Raw genomic sequence first — 18,554 nt, forward strand, 5'->3', positions numbered from 1 at the left:
AAGACGAGCTATTATTGTTATTGTCGAGCTTCAAATAACATCGTCGTCAAACACTTGTTTCAATGTCGGTCGAGAACAAGCAGCCCGAAGGTAATTCATGACATATCAAGTAATCGGATGAAGACCGCCTTCAGTGGCGGTGGGACTTGGTGGACAGATTTGATGATTGTGGTTGCTGGGATATGGTGTTGGTGGGCTTGGATAACAGGTAGGTTTGAAGTTTGGAACCCTAATTTGGGGATGAGGGTAAAAGAGGGGTTTATAAGTTGGGAGGAATTAGGGGTAAAAGGACATAAACGCCCTCACATGCTAAGCACATAATGAGAGTTAACTTAAATTTCTAACCTGGTTTGGGGTAAAAGACGAAACATAACAGGTTTTCTAAATAAAGGACTGTGACTGTAATTATTAAAGTTAAATGTAATCCATTGCAACCTGTTACAAACATAAGAACGAAAAGTGTAATTTAGCTAAATAAACAAGGCCATAAATAAATAGGGTAGGTAACATTATCTATCAAACGGGTGCGATTCCGATGGATCTGGGTTGGGCCCATTTTGAGCCCTAGACTTCACTAGTCTCTTTCTTTCTTTCTATCACTCCCTCTCGGACACTTACATGACGGCGCAACAACAGAACAGGCCTTCCTTCCCTTTCTCTTAACCCTCCCTCCCTCCCTTTGTACCTCCATTTTGCTTTCATTACAATCAGGTCAACTACATACATAGATACCTATATATGGTGATGATGGCTGACACAGATCCTAAATCACCCTGGAAGACCCCGTCTCCTTCTTCCACTCCGCCGCCGCTCGACGCTGCTGTTTCCGATTCCCGTTCCTGGCCGGCCCTCTCTTCCTTAAAACCCGATGATGCACTTACTACTACTACTTCTCCTAAACCTCAACAAAATCAGGTCATTCAATTTCTCTCTGTCTTCATTTTCTTACGTTTTCAGCTTCGGCTTTTCTTTTTTCACTTTCTTATTATTACTCTTATATTATTATTATTTGATTCTCAATGTGTACTTTAAGCTCATCTATGTGATTGATGAGATCACCTTTTTGGTTCAGTCATGGATAGTTGTTTTATCATCTGATTCACTGTTGTTATTTTTACTAATGCAAAGCAAAGTATCCTTTTTTTATAAGCTTTGATAGTTGCTCAAGCACATATAGTTTTGACCATTATGTTGATTTCTGCAATACAAAGTATATTTTTTTCTGCTCAAGCATTATTGGTTTTTTGATCTGTTTGACCATTGAGTGTATTTTTGTAAATCATTTTATTAGTCAAGTTACTAAATTGGTCTGCGTTTGTTTTTCTCAGGTGTCCACTGAGGTGACAAAGACACACGGGCGTGGAAATCATAATTTTTCCCCAAGGCAACCATCACGCCAACATAAGGCTGCAAATAAACATAACCCAAACACTGCACCGTCTTTTCACGGACCGTTACCGTTTCATCAGCCACCAATTCCGCCTGTTTATGGCGGTATGGCACCCTGGCCCGCTCATATTCCTATCCATGGATATGCTTACCCACCAGCCGTTGGAGCATTTCCTCCAGCAAGTAGTACCGCTACAGCTCCCCCGAGAGGCAATCCTAATAGTTATGGTGTCGAGTTTCCTAACAGAAGACCTAACATGCAAGAAAAACCGTTAGGTCCAAAAGAGAACAACGACGTGCATCCAAATGCTGGGCCAAGAGCCTTCATTAGGCCCCCCTTTTTTGCTCCGCCAGCTGGATTTATGGGTGCACCCGTTTTTCCTGGTAATTGTGTGTTTGTAAGGTGCCGAAGAAGCCATTTTTAATTGTGTATCTTACTATCTTTTTGTATTTTTCAATTTTTAACTTCTTCGGATAATCATGACTTGGCTGTAATAACGTGTTGTCAGGTCCTCCGGGTTCTATTGTCTATCTTCCCGCTATGCCTCCGTATTCTGTTAGGGTCCCACATCCACCATTTGTCGTTCCACACCAGCCGGGTCCCACAGTTCCTATGCTACCTGCACAGGCACAAGCCCTGAGAGTTAGTGTTAGAACCCAAATTGAATATTATTTCAGGTGCGTTATTAAAAAGTAGAGGGTATAATCTGTCATTCATATCTTAATATTTTACTTGGTTTTTACAGTGATCAGAACCTGCTTAGTGATCGATACTTAATTTCTTTGATGGATGACCAAGGATGGGTCCCAATATCCACTATTGCGGACTTCAAAAGGGTATGTTTAATTAATTCGCCTGCATTTGAAGTACTTCACATTAGCAAATTAATAAATTTCGGTTGTATTTTAATTTTAACATAACATCATCATCATACTCGGTAAATCCCACCAATAGCACAACTAAGGTTGGGTCTGAGGAGGGTAAGATGTAGACAACTGACAACCTTCCCTTTACCCGTAGGAATAGAGAGGCTGCTTCCAATGAGACCCCCAGCTCGATAGTAGTTTTGCATCAAGCCTTGGACACAAGGCACATAACTCAGCAATTAAGACAAAGGCCGATTAGTGCATGTACTCCCTTGTCTTTCTGCTATCAACGCCACTACATGATGCATGATTAACCATCCCCCCCTCTTTTAACATTATTTTCACGAAATTAGTAAAATAACGTTAAAATAGTACACTTTCACTTTTGCCCCCGAGCGCCCGCACATATATACATTATATGTGCATACCGCAAGTAGGGTGTAAATTGTATACATTTATGCCCCGCTTGCGGTGTGCACATATAATGTATATATGTGTGGGCGCTCGAAGGGCAAAAGTGAAATGGTACTAACTTTAACGTTATTTTACTAATTTCGTGAAAACAACGCTAAAAGCGGTGGATGGTTAATCATGCATCATGTGGTGACGTTGATAGCTGAAAGACAGGGGTACATGCATTAATCAGTCTCTGTCCCGATTGTTTGAGTGCTATGTGTCTTAGGTCCAAGGCTTGATACAAAACTACAATCGAGCCGGGGGTCTCACTGGAAGCAGCCTCTCTATTCCTACAGGGTAGAGGTAAGGCTGTGTACATCTACCCTACTTTAGCTTTGCTATTGGTTGGATTTACTGAGTATGATGATGAATTTTAACATAACATGATGCAGGTTAAAAGTATGAGTACAGATATACTTCTTATTGTGGATGCCTTACAGAGCTCTAGTACTCTTGAAGTGCAGGTTTAGTTTCTCAATTTCCTTTTGGCATAATATAGTAGATGACAACTTATTTCATGTGGTTCAGTTATTCTGCGAGTTGCTGATTTATGTGGGACCACAACAGGGTGAGAAAGTGAGAAAGCGTGAAGATTGGTCAAAGTGGATTCCAGCTTCTGTTGGGAATAACTCTTCTTTATCTGAAGAGCGTTCGATAAAACAATCTGAAAAGACTAAGACGTTTGATTCTTTCAAGAACGATGCTTCTGGTGAAAATCTGGATAAAGTTTGTGATGATTTTGCAAGCACATTCATGTTTGATGAAGAGCTTGAGCTTGAACATAAGGATCAGTGTTCTTCTAAAACAAGGTACAACACGATCCACGTCTCTAAAGCATACCAGTATATTCTTATTTTATTTGTTACAAAATTTATGTGTCATGTCTTCTTTTTTTTTTGTTGTGCTGGCTGTTATTTAATATGTTGACTTGGCTTGACTTAGGGTGGATGATGAAGATGATGAAATGGTTGTTAATGATCAAGCAGTTGAGAGACTCGTAATTGTTACCCAGGTAATTTTGATGTTAAATCAATGTTTTATTTGTAACTTAATATGTTCTATTTTTGGTATGTGATCGATCTTAAAGGTTGCACTTTCTGGCAAAAAAAGTAAGCAAGTTTTCGGATTTCGAATTTGTTTAATAAGCTGGTTGTGTCTGTCTTGATCTGTATAACCCGTTTATTTAAATGGGTCGTGTTCGGGTTGACCTGTTTAACTAAAAAGGTCAAACTGTTTAAAGTCTTATTTTTTATAAGGTCAACCTGCCAACTCGTATACAACCATTTACCGGGTTATGACCTATTTAACACGGTTACAGCCTCCGTACCGTTTGTCTGACTCATTTAGATAAATGGGTTACATGGGTCTTCTGCGGGTTACATGTTTTTAAGTGGGTCAGGGTTTGTGTTGGTTTCTTTGACACGAATAAACATATGGGCTGTGTTTCGGTTCATCAATGCAACCCACCAACTTGCCAACCCGAAACCCGTTAAAGTTAGTGTTCATGTCTACAGCAAAACAACAAGAATGGACGAGGAACTAAAGGTTCCGGGGAGGAAACAAAGTCTTTTTCCAACGAGCTTGCTTCTGCCATAAATGATGGTCTATACTACTATGAACAGGTTATCTACCATCTTAACTTTATTTAGTTGCTGGATTGATATTTTTTGTAAGATAATTACATTTACGCTTTCGTATATCGAATAACACGTTGCTTTCAGGAGCTAAAATCAAAACGAAATAAAGGTAGAAGAAATAATACAACGAATGAAATAAAAGGTGGGACTTCCAAATCTCCTAAGGTTGGTTCTTACATAGCAAATCAAAAGGCAGCAGGTGGTGGTGGTGACGTGGCGGGCAGTCCTAATTCTAGTAGAAGGAAGCAAAATAAAGGTTTTTTTAAACAACAATCACTAAAGAACCAACGGTGGTTTTCTGGCAGTCTTAAAAATAATGGAAGCGATCAAATCATATCAGAAAGCCCACCAAGTAGTTCAGTCGGGTTTTTCTTTGGGTCAACACCCCCTGATAATCACGGGTCAGTTCCGACTTCTAATAAAATTTGAAAAGTGTTTCGTTTATACGTGTATCAGAAGTTACAATGTGGCGACCTTAAATGATGATTTATCATGATCATCCTGTATAGATTAAGGTCATCAAAGCTTGGTGTATCTCCACATGGTGGCCTTACTGCCGGAAGTCCACCTGTCGGCTCCATGCCAAAGCCGTTTCCGCCCTTCCAGCACCCTAGTCATCAGCTTCTAGAAGAAAACGGTTTCAGGCAGCAAAAGTGGGTATTGAATCTGAATGACTGTCTTTTTAAGTCCATCTACGTGAATCACTGAGTTGACTCATTCTATCTATGTAGGTATGTAAAATATCACAAGAGATGCCTAAATGAGCGGAAGAAATGTGGTATTGGATGCAGTGAGGTACCTCTATTTATATCTTTAGTATTTCGTTAATTAAGCTAATATCATTTCGTTTCGTTTCGTATAAGGGAGCTTGAGCTCGGCACGTGAGAATGTTTTTCAAAATTGATCTTGCGCTCCACTCGTTTAGTATTTTTAGTTATGTAACTGTTATTTTTATATAAAATTATAGTTATTTTTGTTTGTATCTTTAATAGTTATATATAACATTATTTATTTATTTATTTATACTAACTAATTTTTTACATCATTATATAATATTATTTTTTATGTAAATGTATAATTTTTTTGTACGAAATGAAAATTAATATTAATATATTCATATAAACGAAAGGCTCATTTAGGTGCGCGGGCATAAGGCGTTTTGGTATATGGAGCTTGGGCTCGTTATTAAACGAGCTTTAGTTAAAGATTATGTTTGTGTCACGTTGGCAGGTTATTTTAATGTAATATACATATAAAAATTTTCAAAAGTCTTTTTCTAGTGTAATCGCTATTTATAAAATAGCCGTCGCTATTCGCTACGTAGCCTATAGGTGCCTTGTCGCTATTCGCTATCGACAGCTATGATTAATCCTTAAGTTCATAACTTGTACATGCAGGAAATGAATACTCTTTACAGATTCTGGTCATATTTTCTTCGAGACTTGTTTGTTCCTTCAATGTATGAGGAATTCAAGAAAGTCGCACTGGAAGATGCAGCTCATGGTTACAATTATGGGTTAGAATGCCTTTTCAGATTTTACAGGTACACAATATTCACCATTTTGTTGTTGATATTTTTGTTTCTTTATGGGCTAATAGCATTAAAAGGAAACCGACTTTGGACTAAATACCGGTTTGGGTAATCAACTTATTTAAACCCTAAAAACCCGTCATATTTTTATTTAAGATAACTAATTTTAAGCCACCACTTTAGCACTCCATATATCAGAAAAAAGTCAACATGGTCAAACTTCAATACATTATGATGGTTTTTCTGGCTTTATAAATGTTTGTTACCAAAAATAGTTCAGATGGCATTTCTAATTCCCCTTTTTAATTGCAATTAGTCCACATGGCATTTCTAATTCTCATTTTTAATTGCAGCTACGGTTTGGAGAAAGAATTCAATGAAGATGTATACGCCGATTTTGAACAGATAACTCTGGATTTCTACCAAAAGGGAAATCTTTACGGTCTTGAAAAATACTGGTGAGTTGACTATGAATTTAGGTTGCAAAATGAGTTGTGTTTGTGGGTCAATCTCGACACGGACTCGAAAGTTTGACAAGACCAAAAGCGAAACTACTTTTTGGATTGACATGAAGATATCCCCTTTATTCTAAATTTTTTAATTTGATTTATTGTTTGATTTTAATAACATAAAGTTTCAAATTTTACAACATAAGATACAAATGTATATAAAATAATTACACGCTTAAGCTATAAAACATGATGTTCATTTCTCTTTTAATTTTTTTGTTATGGTATAAAATATCCCATCACTTTAAGTTACTACAAAATAATTGTAATTAAAAAAAATTAAAATAAACGGGTCAACACAAGAACCTGCAAGGTCAATCCGAACACAAATTGTTTAGCTAAACATGTTTGCGGGATCCCGTTTAGACAAATCCAAACTCACAAAAATTTTGTTTAATGTTCGTTTAGTGTTAAGTGTTTTACTCCCCGATTTACTGTTAATCTGCTTTTAGTTATTATGGTTAAACGCATGCTCTCTTTCATGAATTCCAATATATATTGCTTTGTGGCGTTATGGTAGTTTTGCGCTGAAAGTAAGTTTTTTTTTTTGGTAGGGCATTTCATCACTATTCACAGTCGGAGCATAAAAAGCTCCCAGAACTGGAAAGGCTACTGAAAGAAGAATACAGGAGCTTGAATGACTTTAGAGTCAACCGCTCCAAAACAAAAGGTAAAACCGAAAGCAAGTAAACAGGCGAGTGCTACATTTCTTTACGAAGGAAGCGAGATCAGGAATTTCAAATAGCGTATAGAGATAGGAGAGCGTTTAATAGCGCTCTTGGCTAGAAGAGATGTTGAATGGTCATTGTACATAGCACACCAGTATGTTGTTAGGGGTCTCACTTTGTACTGGTTGACCCTAGTTTGTTCTTCTGTGTTCCATTTTTATTTATGGGAATCATCTTCTACACCAGAGACCATTTTTGGGTCTGTAAAATGCAGTTTTGTTTTTGTATGTTCTTGAAAGCTGTTCAAATTCACAGTTAGGATTCAGGCCAAGAGAGATGCATCCGTTAAATTACGACGTCACGTATTGTTGCAATAGTGTAATTATTTTACCTCTGGTTTTTCACAAAAGAACTACTCATATGTCGGTTCATTTAAAAAACCGTCTCTAAAACGCATACTGTTTCAACCAAAAAACTCAAAACTAGGCGATCAATTTCGATAAAATGGCAAACAAAGATAAATGTCTTATTTCTATGAGTTGTTTTCGTTTGTTTGTTGGGGGGGTTGGCTAAACTACCGTTTAATAATTTCACACAAATAATAGCTGATACCATAAAAAAATAGCCAAATTCAAAGAATTATATGTGCGACAGTGGCATATATGTGCGACCACCTACCTTCTTCCGGGTCGAGCTTTGCTGATTGTGCCAAGGCGAAGAAATTTGACCAAAAAATTATTAATGACAACGCCAAGACCACCTTCATCATGGACATTTTGTTGATTGTGTAGAGAGAAAGTTTGAGTGTGTGTTTTTCCAAGTGAAAAATCTATGGAGATAAAGTCTGTGCTGATTATGGGATGTCTTAAATAATGTCCTTGAATCATCTTTCTTCATCAGCACGTGTTCTATTTTGTAATAAGTTGTTTCTCTGACTAATATTCCGGGATGAATACTTCTATTACTTTAGCTTAATTTCGATATTAGTTAATAAACTCAACTCTATCATGAAAGTCCATACTTACTACCGAACTAGTTGCCGGGGAGGCAACGGTGTATTAGTTGATAGCGCTATTGGCTTGACAACCTCACACCGTACCGGGGAGGACGTGCGTGAACTAATGACATTAAACACATGGCCAATGTTGATAGGCATTGATGAAGGCAAACAAACATACGTCACTTTGGTATCGAGTTTATTATTGACATGTCTTTAAACTAAACACTTACATGATTTTTGTAAACAAAACTGTGAACTCGCCAGCTTTATGCTGATAAACTTTTTCTGAATGCTTTTAGGTCGTTAGATGATTTCATGAATCGGAACTTGCAATCGGAGGAGTTGTGGATGTCATGGGTCGTGACGTTGTCACGTATATTATTTTAATCAAATGTTTTGAATTGCACTTTTCACGTTGAATGAGATTTCGAACTTATTATATTCTTGTTAGTTCAATGTGATCAGTGTCTGGATCCTAGTACGTCACACACCTCGCGGTGAATTCCGCAAGTGGTATTTTGGGGGTGTGACAAACGTTATCTTCGTCGTCATTGTGAGAGTAGCCACGAAATCCTATGTGGGGTGCGCCGCAAGTGGTATTCTGTCTAGGAAACGGAATATGACGAAGATATTTTTCATCATAGATTCCGTATGTCAAAACGTTTGTTTCTAAAAATAGTGAGCGACGTGGAAGCGAATAACCCGTTGTTTGAAGAGGGCGTAGATGCGAGAATGAAGACGGGTTTTACACATTCGGGATCCTCCAGTCGAGCCCGCTCTCGATGACAATGTGTTAAACGAGCTTATAGATAAAACATGATCTCGTTGAGCATCTCAGAAGAATGGATTTACCCCACCTATTGGTGGGATCCGACGAAGAGTAGTAAAGTTAGTTTAATCTAGTTTATTTTAAGTATTTTTAATTAATGTAATGTTTATTTTATTTTTAATCTAATTTAATGGTTTTATTTAACTTATTGTACTTTTATTAATTAATTATTTAAAAAAATTAGATTACCCCCATGGTATGAGGGGAAACCACTCTTTATGATTTTTGGGCAAGAGTGGTGAATAAGAGGGTAAATAAGAGGGTTAATGGATTTAAACACCCTCAACTATTGCCATTTGGCCGCTGGCACTCTCAACTTTGACTTTGGTTCACACCACTCCCAACTTGACACTTGTGTTGCTGTGTCACCCCGTCGTTAAATAAACACTAACTGGGTTAGTTCTTTTTGCTAACATAGACATTTTCTCCAACGTGGCATGGTGACATGGCCTTTGTTTATGAAGTGATGTGTAATTTTTTCTTTTCACCATCTTTATAACTCCAATAACACAACCAAACAATACCTACATGTCGATCTCCCTCTCCTTCTCGATGATGTCTGACCGGCACTACCCCGACCGGCTACCGGCGTCGGTAACTCGGCCACTCGCACCCCTCATCCTCTTCACCAAAAACCCACAAACAACCACTCCCTTGTACCTAAATCACCTTCCTCTCCTTTCGGTCAATGAGACGGCCGACCACCACCACTGTCTGTCTGGTGGTGGTGCGATGACGAAACGAAGAGAGAGAAGCAGAGATGAGTAACGAAGAAGAGAGAGAACGAGGAAAGAGATCGACGGGGAAGGCGCCGTTTTCCGGCAACGATCCGCCTACGACAGCGGAGCCGTGGCGGCGGCATGGGTATTCTGACCGACGAAGCATCACGGTAAAAACCCCCTTCACCATTTTTCTGTTATTTATGTGATTGTCGATGATGATGTTGATGAGTCGATGATGATGATGATGTTGATGATGGTCTCAACGTTGGACGACGGTGGACGTCGACGACACCGGTCAAATGAACCGGCGCCGACGATGGTGAAGGTGGACTAAAACTGATCTCGTTCTCTGTCTCTCTGTCGTTGCGCCGCCGCCGTGTGCGGCGGCTCCCTTCCTTCTGGTCTGTTGATGGACGCGATTGCAAAGAAATCACATGAACCACTCCACGTTCTTCCGTCTGCAAATCTGATAAGTGCGTGTAATTTTGATAAGTGATTTTTAGGGTTTCATACTTCTGTCGTTAGGATATTAGGGGTTTTAAGGGGTTTTAAAGATGATGAATCAAGGGAACTTACACGTCATACATGCCACATCAGATTAAAATGACACGTAGGCTAATTTTCCTAACTAGGTTAGTGTTTATTTAACGAGGGGGTGCCATGACAAACAATGTGTTAAGTTGAGAGTGGTGTGAGTCAAAGTCAAAGTTGAGAGTGCCAGCGGTCAAATGACCATAGTTGGGGGGTGTTTAAATCCATTAACCCTAAATAAGATGACATATTATGATTGGGTGGATAGAAAGTCATGAGGGGTGCACCCCTTCACCCTTAGTAACAAATACAGGAGCATAAAGCAAAGAAACAAGGACAGGTAGTAAGAACCTCCTTGAAAGTACATATATGCTACCTTAGGGTGGAAGGAGTGCTCCCCAAATGGGGAGTGGTAAACACTTTCACTACCCAATAATCTCATTCCATGTCAACTCCACTCTTCACTCCTCATTTACACTCAATCACTAGCAGTGTTCAAACACATGGAGAGTGGTAAACAATTTAAAAAAGAAGTGTGATTGGTTGAAAGGGGTTGGGACCCACCATTAACCCCCTCTCTCTCCTCTCTGTCTTGTCTTCTCTTCCCGCATCGATGACTACTCACCGCCTACACCCCTCCCCGCTCACCGCTACAACACCGGCATGCCCTTCCCCGTGCGGCAACCCAACACCCCGCAACCACTCCCCGATAGCACTCCGCCCACCCTTAAGAAAGTCTCTATAGCTAAAACAGATCTAAGGCTAAGACAAACCGAAAGTACAAGGAGAATCTACGTGTTGGTAAAAACTGGGCCCCAAAACAAATTTACACGAACTTGCACCTCAAACAAAGCTCATACAGGAAATCCTCATTTATTGTTAGAATAATCTTAGGGGCTGTTTGGTAGCCTCTGAATGGTCATTAAGAGGCTACCTCTTAATAGAACCATTAAGAATTTTACCAATGAGAAGGTAGAAGAATGTGACATGTAGGGGTGTAAACAAGCCCAGAGGCTCGAGAGCTACTCGTGATCGGCTCGGTTAAAAGCTCGAACGAGCCGAGCCTTAACGAGCCCGAGCCCGAGCCTGAAATAGAGCTCGTTTTGTTATCGAGCCCGAGCTCAAGCCTGAAATACAAAGCTTGTTTAGGCTCGCGATAAACGAGCCCATACAAAATTTTAATTTTTTTATATATAATATATTAATAATAATGATAACATTGATGAGCCGAGCTCGAGCCGAGCTTTGGCTCGTTTAAGCGATGTTGAAGTGAGCTCGAGCCAAGCTTTTAGCTCGTTTAAGGTTGTTCTCCAAATAGTTCGAGCCGAGTCGAGCCGAACTCGAGCTTTGGGTTTTACTCGCGAGCCGAGCTCGAGCTCAAAGAAGTAGGCTCGAACCGAGCCGAGCTCGAGCTTCATAAAAACCTAACGAGCCGAGCTCGAGCCTGGTCGAGCTCGGGCTCGGCCCGGCTCGTTTACACCCCTAGTGACATGTGATGATTTACCATTCAGAGGTTACCTCTTAACCATTCAGACTTGAGGTTACCTCTTATTCATTCAGAGGTTTTAAACCATTAAGAGGTAGCATCTGAATGGTCATTAAGAGGCTACCAAACAGCCCCTTAATATAATACATCAAATTTCGGACATCAGATTTATAAAACAATTAGTGTGACGTCAAGTTCGCATGTAATATGGTTCTTGCAGTACATAAAACAATTTTCCAAAATAGTTATTAAAGCCTAGCCTGTTAAATGGTTATTTTGTAACACAAATACTAGTAAAATGGTAAATTTTTTTTTTTCACTCCGGCATACCTTGGTGTCCATTTTGCATTTTAACAAACAAATTGTTTGATAACCGTAGCAAATTTAGATTTTATTTTGAAGTGTGGACATCAATCATGTTGCATACAACACTTACTTACAATCACATGTATGCAACGAAGCAGGTGGTTCTTTAACATCGTTATGAGCAGCCTGATAACTACGTTCCCATACGTCCTTTGGATCTGCTTGTGCATGAGGAACATGTCGTGGATGTTTCTCTCTTTTATCCCCCTTTATTTGCTTCAGAGCATGCTTTAATACCGGAAGCAATGCCTCCATACACTCTCCAACTGCATTTGGATTCCCCGGCATATTGATAATCTAACATATTTTTAATACTGTTATTAAAAAGCGGACAATTCCATTTATATATAGCAGAAAACGTGTATAATATCATAGTTACCCAACCAATAATCAATATCAGATATATCCATTAAAAATACTTATATTTCATATTTACCCATTTATAAAATACAACTTATAATGACTGTCATACCCTACCCTTCTTTTACTCAAACTTAATGTAAGTTTTGAAGGAAGGGTATAAATGTCATAAATTAAAAAAGGGGTGTATTTGATATTATGAATTTATGTAAGGTAAATATGATATACTCGATAGCACATTAAAAAATAGGTTTGTTACTGTTTTTTAGATTCATGTTGACTTTTATTAAAAGAAACACTTAGGATAAAAAGCCCTTACTAGTGTTGATCCACGTATTCCCGCTGCCGCACGCGAAAGCATTGCAAATTGTGTAACCTGGTTTTTATTTCGAGATGATTAGTGGAGTCTTTTTCAACATATTGAACTACAAAATGTGTAGCAATAAAAATACCTTGAGGCTTTCTTGCATCATGACATGTACAAGTCCAGGGGTTTCCTTTTCTATTACAGCTTTTGTTGCTTCAGGTGTAACGTCCCTAGGTGTGAAGCCAGTACCACCTATCATCAAAATTCATCTCATAGTTATTAACGGAAAATCTTTGTTTTTTATATCGTGAGAACCGTCACCGGAAAACTCACGGGCCCCACCAACACCCTGCTAACTAATGGGACCAAGTAGAACACAATTTATGTTGAACAAGTGGCAATCAAGGGGTTAAAGGCACAAACTAGTGGAAGTTGGATCGAACTTGAATCTGCTAGAGAGAATCAGGCGCTTACCACTGTACCATCCCCTTAAAGGTTATAAAGATAGAATTAGGGCTGCAAACAGTTCATGAACCGTTCAGTGGGAAGTTCGTTTAATAAATGAACAAATACGAACAAGAAATTTCGTTCGTTTAGTTAAATGAACAGAGGCCACACATGTTCATTTATGTTCGTGAACATTCGGTAATGTGTTCGATAGTTCATTTGTGTTTTTAATTTCAAATGAAGTTCTCATCGAAGCGGTAATTCAACTTCCAGCTCGTCAGATTCGAGCAGTGGCGGTAGTTTTGAAACCGAATCGGTTTATTGCGTCTCATCCAGACCTAAACCTATTCGGACAAGCTCTAACCGACACCGTGAATACACGACGAGTGCGAAACGGATGAACATGTATGAACAACAAAGGTATCAATTCGATCAACATGATTTATAATCGAAACAGAAACACGAAAGCAAGTTGGTGAAGGCAAAATCACGAGCAATGAAGATCCACGGGGACTTAAAGAAGACGAAGCAAGCAATACCTCTAGGAGGTAAGTTTGCAACATTTTTAAACTCGATTTTCACTACAAGCAACACGAAGATCTCATCCTCCTCCACTGATGGCCCACAATCAAAATCCGCCAGCGGATCAACATGTTCACCGCATCGTCGTTCTCACATTCTTGCTTGAGCAAAGGTCCGTCATCTAGAGGCAAACAAAGCAACAACAAGAAGAGATCAGTGTGGTTTTATCCGGTGAGCGTAATCGTAGACGATGATTCTCAACCGTGTGGACACAAATCTCTATATGGAGACGAGTCGAATATACATGCAATCAAAGTCGTAAAAAATCCTAACAACGATGAACCTAGGGTTAATACAAACAAGAAAACTCGCCGTATTGAAGAGGCTGCGAGGAATTTGTTGAGGAATTCGTTAAGTCAGTTTGATTTGAACGATCTGAAATGTCTGACAATAATAAAGGTTTAATTAAAATAAGAGTTAATTGCTCGGATGGTCCCTGTGGTTTCAAGTTTTTTCACGTTTAGTCCCCATCTTTTGAAAATAGCAGGTATGCTCCCTATGGTTTGTCATTTTGTTACTCGGATAGTCCCTGAGTAGATGTCAGATAGTTTGAAAATAGCAGGTATGCTCCCTATGGTTTGTCATTTTGTTACTCGGATAGTCCCCAGAGTAAATGTTGGGGGACTATCCGAGTAACAAAATGACAAACCATAGGGAGCATACATGCTATTTTCAAAAGGTGGGGACTAAACGTGAAACCACAGGGACCATCCGAGCAATTTACTCTTAAAATAATAAGGGAAATGACTAAAATCCCCCTGACTAACAGAAGTCTTTGGATGGGGTTAAGTCAGTTGGACTAAAATGGCAATATTGAAAACTTTTTGGACCTACAAGCGATAATTCAATAAATCAAACCACTAAAGTGGCAAAATGGCCCAAACCAGAAGGACTAAAATGGCATTTTACTCTAATTTTTATATTTTATTTATATACTTCAAAATTCCGACGAATAGATATTTAATAAGCATCAATGTATTATAGATTATGTTCATGAACAATATATTATGTACATGAATACTTGTTTGTTTTCATTTGTGTTCATGAACATTAGTTTGTGTTTTTGTGTTCATGAACGTTCGTTACCTAAAATTAACAAACGAACACAAACACGAACACGTTCATTTCCTAATCGAACGAACACGATCAGAAAATCTCCTTCGGTAGGTGTTCGTGTTCGTTCAGTTCGTTTGCAGCCCTAGATAGAATCTTAAAGTAATAATTCAGAAACATAAATAATAAAAGAAAAGATAAGATCACCGAGCGTCAAAATCAAATCCATTTTTTCAACATCACTCCATCTCTCTAATATCCCCTTGATATTCGGTATGTCATCAGAAACCACAGCCGTTGCAGCTACCATCGCTCCTCCCAATTTTTCAGAAGCCGAGTTCACAACAGAAACCGCTCTAGGACCACTGCATTTTTACATGTTTCCGGGAAGAAAAAAGTTTCACATTATCAAGAATCATAAAATAATGAGATAATTGTGATATACCTTCGATCAGGTCCCGCCCCAGATGCAACGGTATCACTAACTGTAAGGACAGCAACTTTATATGGCGTATCAGGTAACTTTATGGGCACTGTATTTTGTGTAGCAATATCTGGTTTTGATGATAATAAATCATTCCCCAGTGCAATCCCGACAATATCAGATATTAAAATTGCTGATACGGAAGTCCCATAAGGTATTTCTCTTCCCGATTGTGGTAATTCTAACAGTGCGTTTGCAGACTTCATACTTAGGAGCCGACTACTCATTTGATGACCTGTACTCTCAGCCACAAATCTGTACGTGAGGTGTAAAAAACAGAGTAAATATTAATTAGTTTCTAACTGACAAACTAACTTATCAGACATTTGAAAAAAAATGGGTGGGTTGGGTAACGGGTCAAAATGAGTAAATCTTGGTACATGTCAAAACGGGTTGGATTGACCTGGAACACTTTTTGTCGAATTTTAAATTTTTTACGAGTAAATAGTGTGTCAAATAATCATTTTTTATGCCACAATAGAGTAAAGTACACAGATGGTCCCTGTGATTTACTAAAATTCTAAATTTGGTCCCTAACTTTCCAAAAGTACAAGGATAGTCCCTATGGTTTGCACTTTGTAACGCATTTAGTCCCTAACTTTGCCAAAAGTACATTGATGGTCCCTATGGTTTACATTTTGTAACGCATTTCGCCCCTAACTTGGACCTACTAAAACCTTTAGATTTGTTGGTTGTGGACCATCCATGTACTTTTGAAAAGCTAGGGACCAAATCCAAAATTTTGGTAAACCACAGGGACCATCCGTGTACTTTACTCACCACAATATAAAGGGTTTTATGCAATAAATTGCACTAGTGTTTTACCCGTTTGATGTGTTTTCCTTTATAGCTAACTTATTTATATATGATTCATTTGACTTTTCTCCTTTATACCTAACCTTTTTAAATTTTACCCATTTGACCCCCTTATAGATTAAAAAAAAAAAAAACAGAATAACCGATTCAGATATGCACTAAATGCAGTACCCTGGAAATCCCAAGCCAGCATCATTCTCCCATTTGATAATGGCACGATGAAACTCTTTTCGGGCCGGATCTGTCTTAATGGAATGTTTAATGTAAGCATGTACTCTGCATCAGGTGACACAAGACATTTTGTAATCAGATACTGCTAGTAATGCTCAATGTTTTGTTAACAAATGTGATATAACTTAAATAGCCAGGAAGAACACCTTGGAAGATGGGGGTTTTTCCATCCAGAAAGATTACGAACGGATGGAACGACAAAGAGGTTGAAACAGACCAAACAGCTGACTGGATTTCCAGGTAACCCAAATGCAAGAACCTTTTTCACCTTCTCTCCTGATTGAGTTACGATTTCTGCAAATGTAAGAGGCTTTCCGGGCTTCATGGTAACCTGCGTCAAAGATAATTCACATTTATTAATAAACAAAAAACAATCTAGCATAGGACAAAAAATTTGCTTGTGGGTCAACCCAACCGATTAAATCGACATGTTTCGACCCAAAATAAAACGAAGATACACCCGATGAGACAAAAAAAAAAAATTCGCGTATTTTACCTTGTCAAAGTACACTCTGCCTCTATTTTGGAAATAAGGCTTGACAAAATCACGGTCCCCCATAGAAACACCTCCAGAAGTTAGAAGAATATCAATGTCAGCTGCCAATGCCTTATCCAAAACTGCACTGATTTCATCCTCGTCATCACGGGCAATACCAAGGTCAACAATCTTACACTTGTGCTGTGTTGCCGCAGCAACAATCATTGCCCGGTTCGAGTCCCGGATCTAATATAGGAAAACCATCAAGATGTAAGATTAGCATATAATTTATATTCCTAGTTTTATATATGCAGTACCTGGCCACGATTTAAAGATTTGCATGTTGGCTCCACCAACTCATCTCCGGTGGAAAGTACAGCAATAGTTGGAGTGGGATATACCTGCATGTTTTCAATGGCAGTTAAAGACATCATTGAGTATAGACTACAGAGTAGCTAAAATCCGCACAAATACAAGTGTTCACGGCCTGGTTTTGACGAATATCCTGTGCCAAACCAATAACTACGGTTTTGGAAAACAAACCGATTCTGTTTTCACATCCAGTTCCATGTTCCAAACCATTGGCTGGACTGTTAAGCTGCCAAGACCGTGAACCGAAATGTTAAACCGGCCAAACCTTAGTTTGGGTGGCTCGGTTGGTTTCAACTGTTTATGAACACCCCTAGAGGCTAGAACTAATAATATACCTTGACTGTTAAAACACCCACTGTGGCAAGTAGCCCAATTTCTGCAGCACCAAGTAGTTCTTCGGCTTTCAGAACTAGATCATCTTTGCTTATGTCACATCCCTATCAAACAATGTCTCAATGATCAAATTTACACACATTATCATATTGCAAAAAACAAAAATAAAGATTTAGTATTTCTGGCCTTTAAGTTTATGAATTATCATTCTTTAACAGTTTATATACTGGTATAAAAGATAGAGTAGTGAAAACAAACAAGTTATTACCACAGGACGAATATCAACTCCCGTGTTAGTTTTTACCAAAACGCGTACTCGTTTTGGTTGAGATGCAACAGTTTGTACTAGTTCAGTATCCTCTACTTGGACAACTGCATCAGCACCATCAGGTATTGGTCCTGAGAGTATAGAAGAATGCATGCATTTTGTTTTGTCACAACATACAAAAGATGATATTTTTAGAGACATAAATAATAGGTTACCTCCAGTGGTAACGTATGCAACAGTTCCAGGAGTCACTGTGACACCAAGACCATCATTCCCTGCTCTTGATTCAGTAATAACAGGATACTCACCAGGACCATCTGCAGCAATTACAGCATATCCATCCTGCAAAGTTTCAAGTGCGTAAACTTTAATAAATCCACACACTTGTCATCCCTAAACCATAAATTTCCTAACATTTGTTTTGGGATTCAAATTCCATCTGTTCCTTAATGACCCCAAAAGAAAAGATATGCACTAATTAATTAAACAAACTAATTGGGCTAAACCTAAATCTTCCTTCAACTTAACAATTTATTTATAAAAATGATGATTTCAAATGCGTGGTGAAGAAAGACCTTGATGGAAGCAGGATATGGAGGGAGAGGATCGGGAGCTCGAATGTCCTCAGCCAAAACCTTGCCGAGAGCATCCTCAACAGCCACCGTCACCGGAGACAACCGCCTGGATACGTCCAACACAGTTGTCAAAGCTTCTTCTACTGGAATCATCTCCACTTCACTCTCTCTCTAGGGGAGGAAGAAGAAGAAATGGGTTTGACAACGGAAACTAAGGGGGGGTTTTTGGCCTAGCTTTTTTATCTACGCTTACACCT

General features: G+C 38.8%; 2 protein-coding genes across 3 annotated transcripts; one reads left to right on the top strand and one right to left on the bottom strand.

The window, feature by feature from the left end:
- The first annotated feature begins 527 nt into the window (after positions 1-527).
- On the top strand, positions 528-7,348 carry LOC110865640 (la-related protein 1A). 2 transcript variants are annotated; one of them, XM_022114968.2, is made up of 14 exons: positions 528-915; positions 1,329-1,792; positions 1,899-2,067; positions 2,136-2,226; positions 3,105-3,176; positions 3,280-3,521; positions 3,655-3,724; positions 4,227-4,334; positions 4,434-4,750; positions 4,859-5,002; positions 5,081-5,144; positions 5,747-5,892; positions 6,234-6,338; positions 6,944-7,348. In XM_022114968.2, exons 3-14 carry the CDS (start codon positions 1,931-1,933, stop codon positions 7,077-7,079), a joined length of 1,632 nt encoding a protein of 543 aa, XP_021970660.1. In that variant the 5' UTR covers positions 528-915; positions 1,329-1,792; positions 1,899-1,930; the 3' UTR covers positions 7,080-7,348. The 2 variants fall into 2 exon arrangements, with proteins under 2 accessions (XP_021970660.1, XP_021970659.1); XM_022114967.2 differs by having other exon boundaries at positions 1,329-1,773.
- A 4,551-nt stretch (positions 7,349-11,899) lies between these two features.
- LOC110865639 (molybdopterin biosynthesis protein CNX1) lies at positions 11,900-18,457 on the bottom strand. The gene is made up of 13 exons (XM_022114965.2): positions 18,298-18,457; positions 17,938-18,064; positions 17,723-17,853; positions 17,457-17,558; positions 17,067-17,150; positions 16,768-16,995; positions 16,418-16,602; positions 16,212-16,316; positions 15,186-15,479; positions 14,948-15,105; positions 12,804-12,910; positions 12,671-12,727; positions 11,900-12,288 (listed from the first exon to the last, which is right to left on the bottom strand). The coding sequence occupies exons 1-13, from the start codon at positions 18,448-18,450 to the stop codon at positions 12,058-12,060; spliced, it is 1,962 nt and encodes a 653-aa protein (XP_021970657.1). The 5' UTR covers positions 18,451-18,457; the 3' UTR covers positions 11,900-12,057.
- Between the last annotated feature and the right edge of the window lie 97 nt (positions 18,458-18,554).

This window comes from Helianthus annuus, chromosome 6 (assembly GCF_002127325.2).
Source record: "Helianthus annuus cultivar XRQ/B chromosome 6, HanXRQr2.0-SUNRISE, whole genome shotgun sequence".
In the NCBI taxonomy this organism is placed as follows: Eukaryota; Viridiplantae; Streptophyta; class Magnoliopsida; order Asterales; family Asteraceae; genus Helianthus; species Helianthus annuus.

Coding starts and splice junctions, on each gene's coding strand:
- LOC110865640 (XM_022114967.2), top strand. CDS start 739: ATGGTGATGATGGCTGACACAGATCCTAAATCACCCTGGAAGACCCCG. Junction 2,227..3,104: donor CTATTGCGGACTTCAAAAGG/GTATGTTTAATT, acceptor AACATGATGCAG/GTTAAAAGTATGAGTACAGA. Junction 5,003..5,080: donor AACGGTTTCAGGCAGCAAAA/GTGGGTATTGAA, acceptor CTATCTATGTAG/GTATGTAAAATATCACAAGA.
- LOC110865639 (XM_022114965.2), bottom strand. CDS start 18,450: ATGATTCCAGTAGAAGAAGCTTTGACAACTGTGTTGGACGTATCCAGG. Junction 16,603..16,767: donor GCAGAGTGTACTTTGACAAG/GTAAAATACGCG, acceptor TCTTTGACGCAG/GTTACCATGAAGCCCGGAAA. Junction 12,728..12,803: donor TGATGCAAGAAAGCCTCAAG/GTATTTTTATTG, acceptor AATAAAAACCAG/GTTACACAATTTGCAATGCT.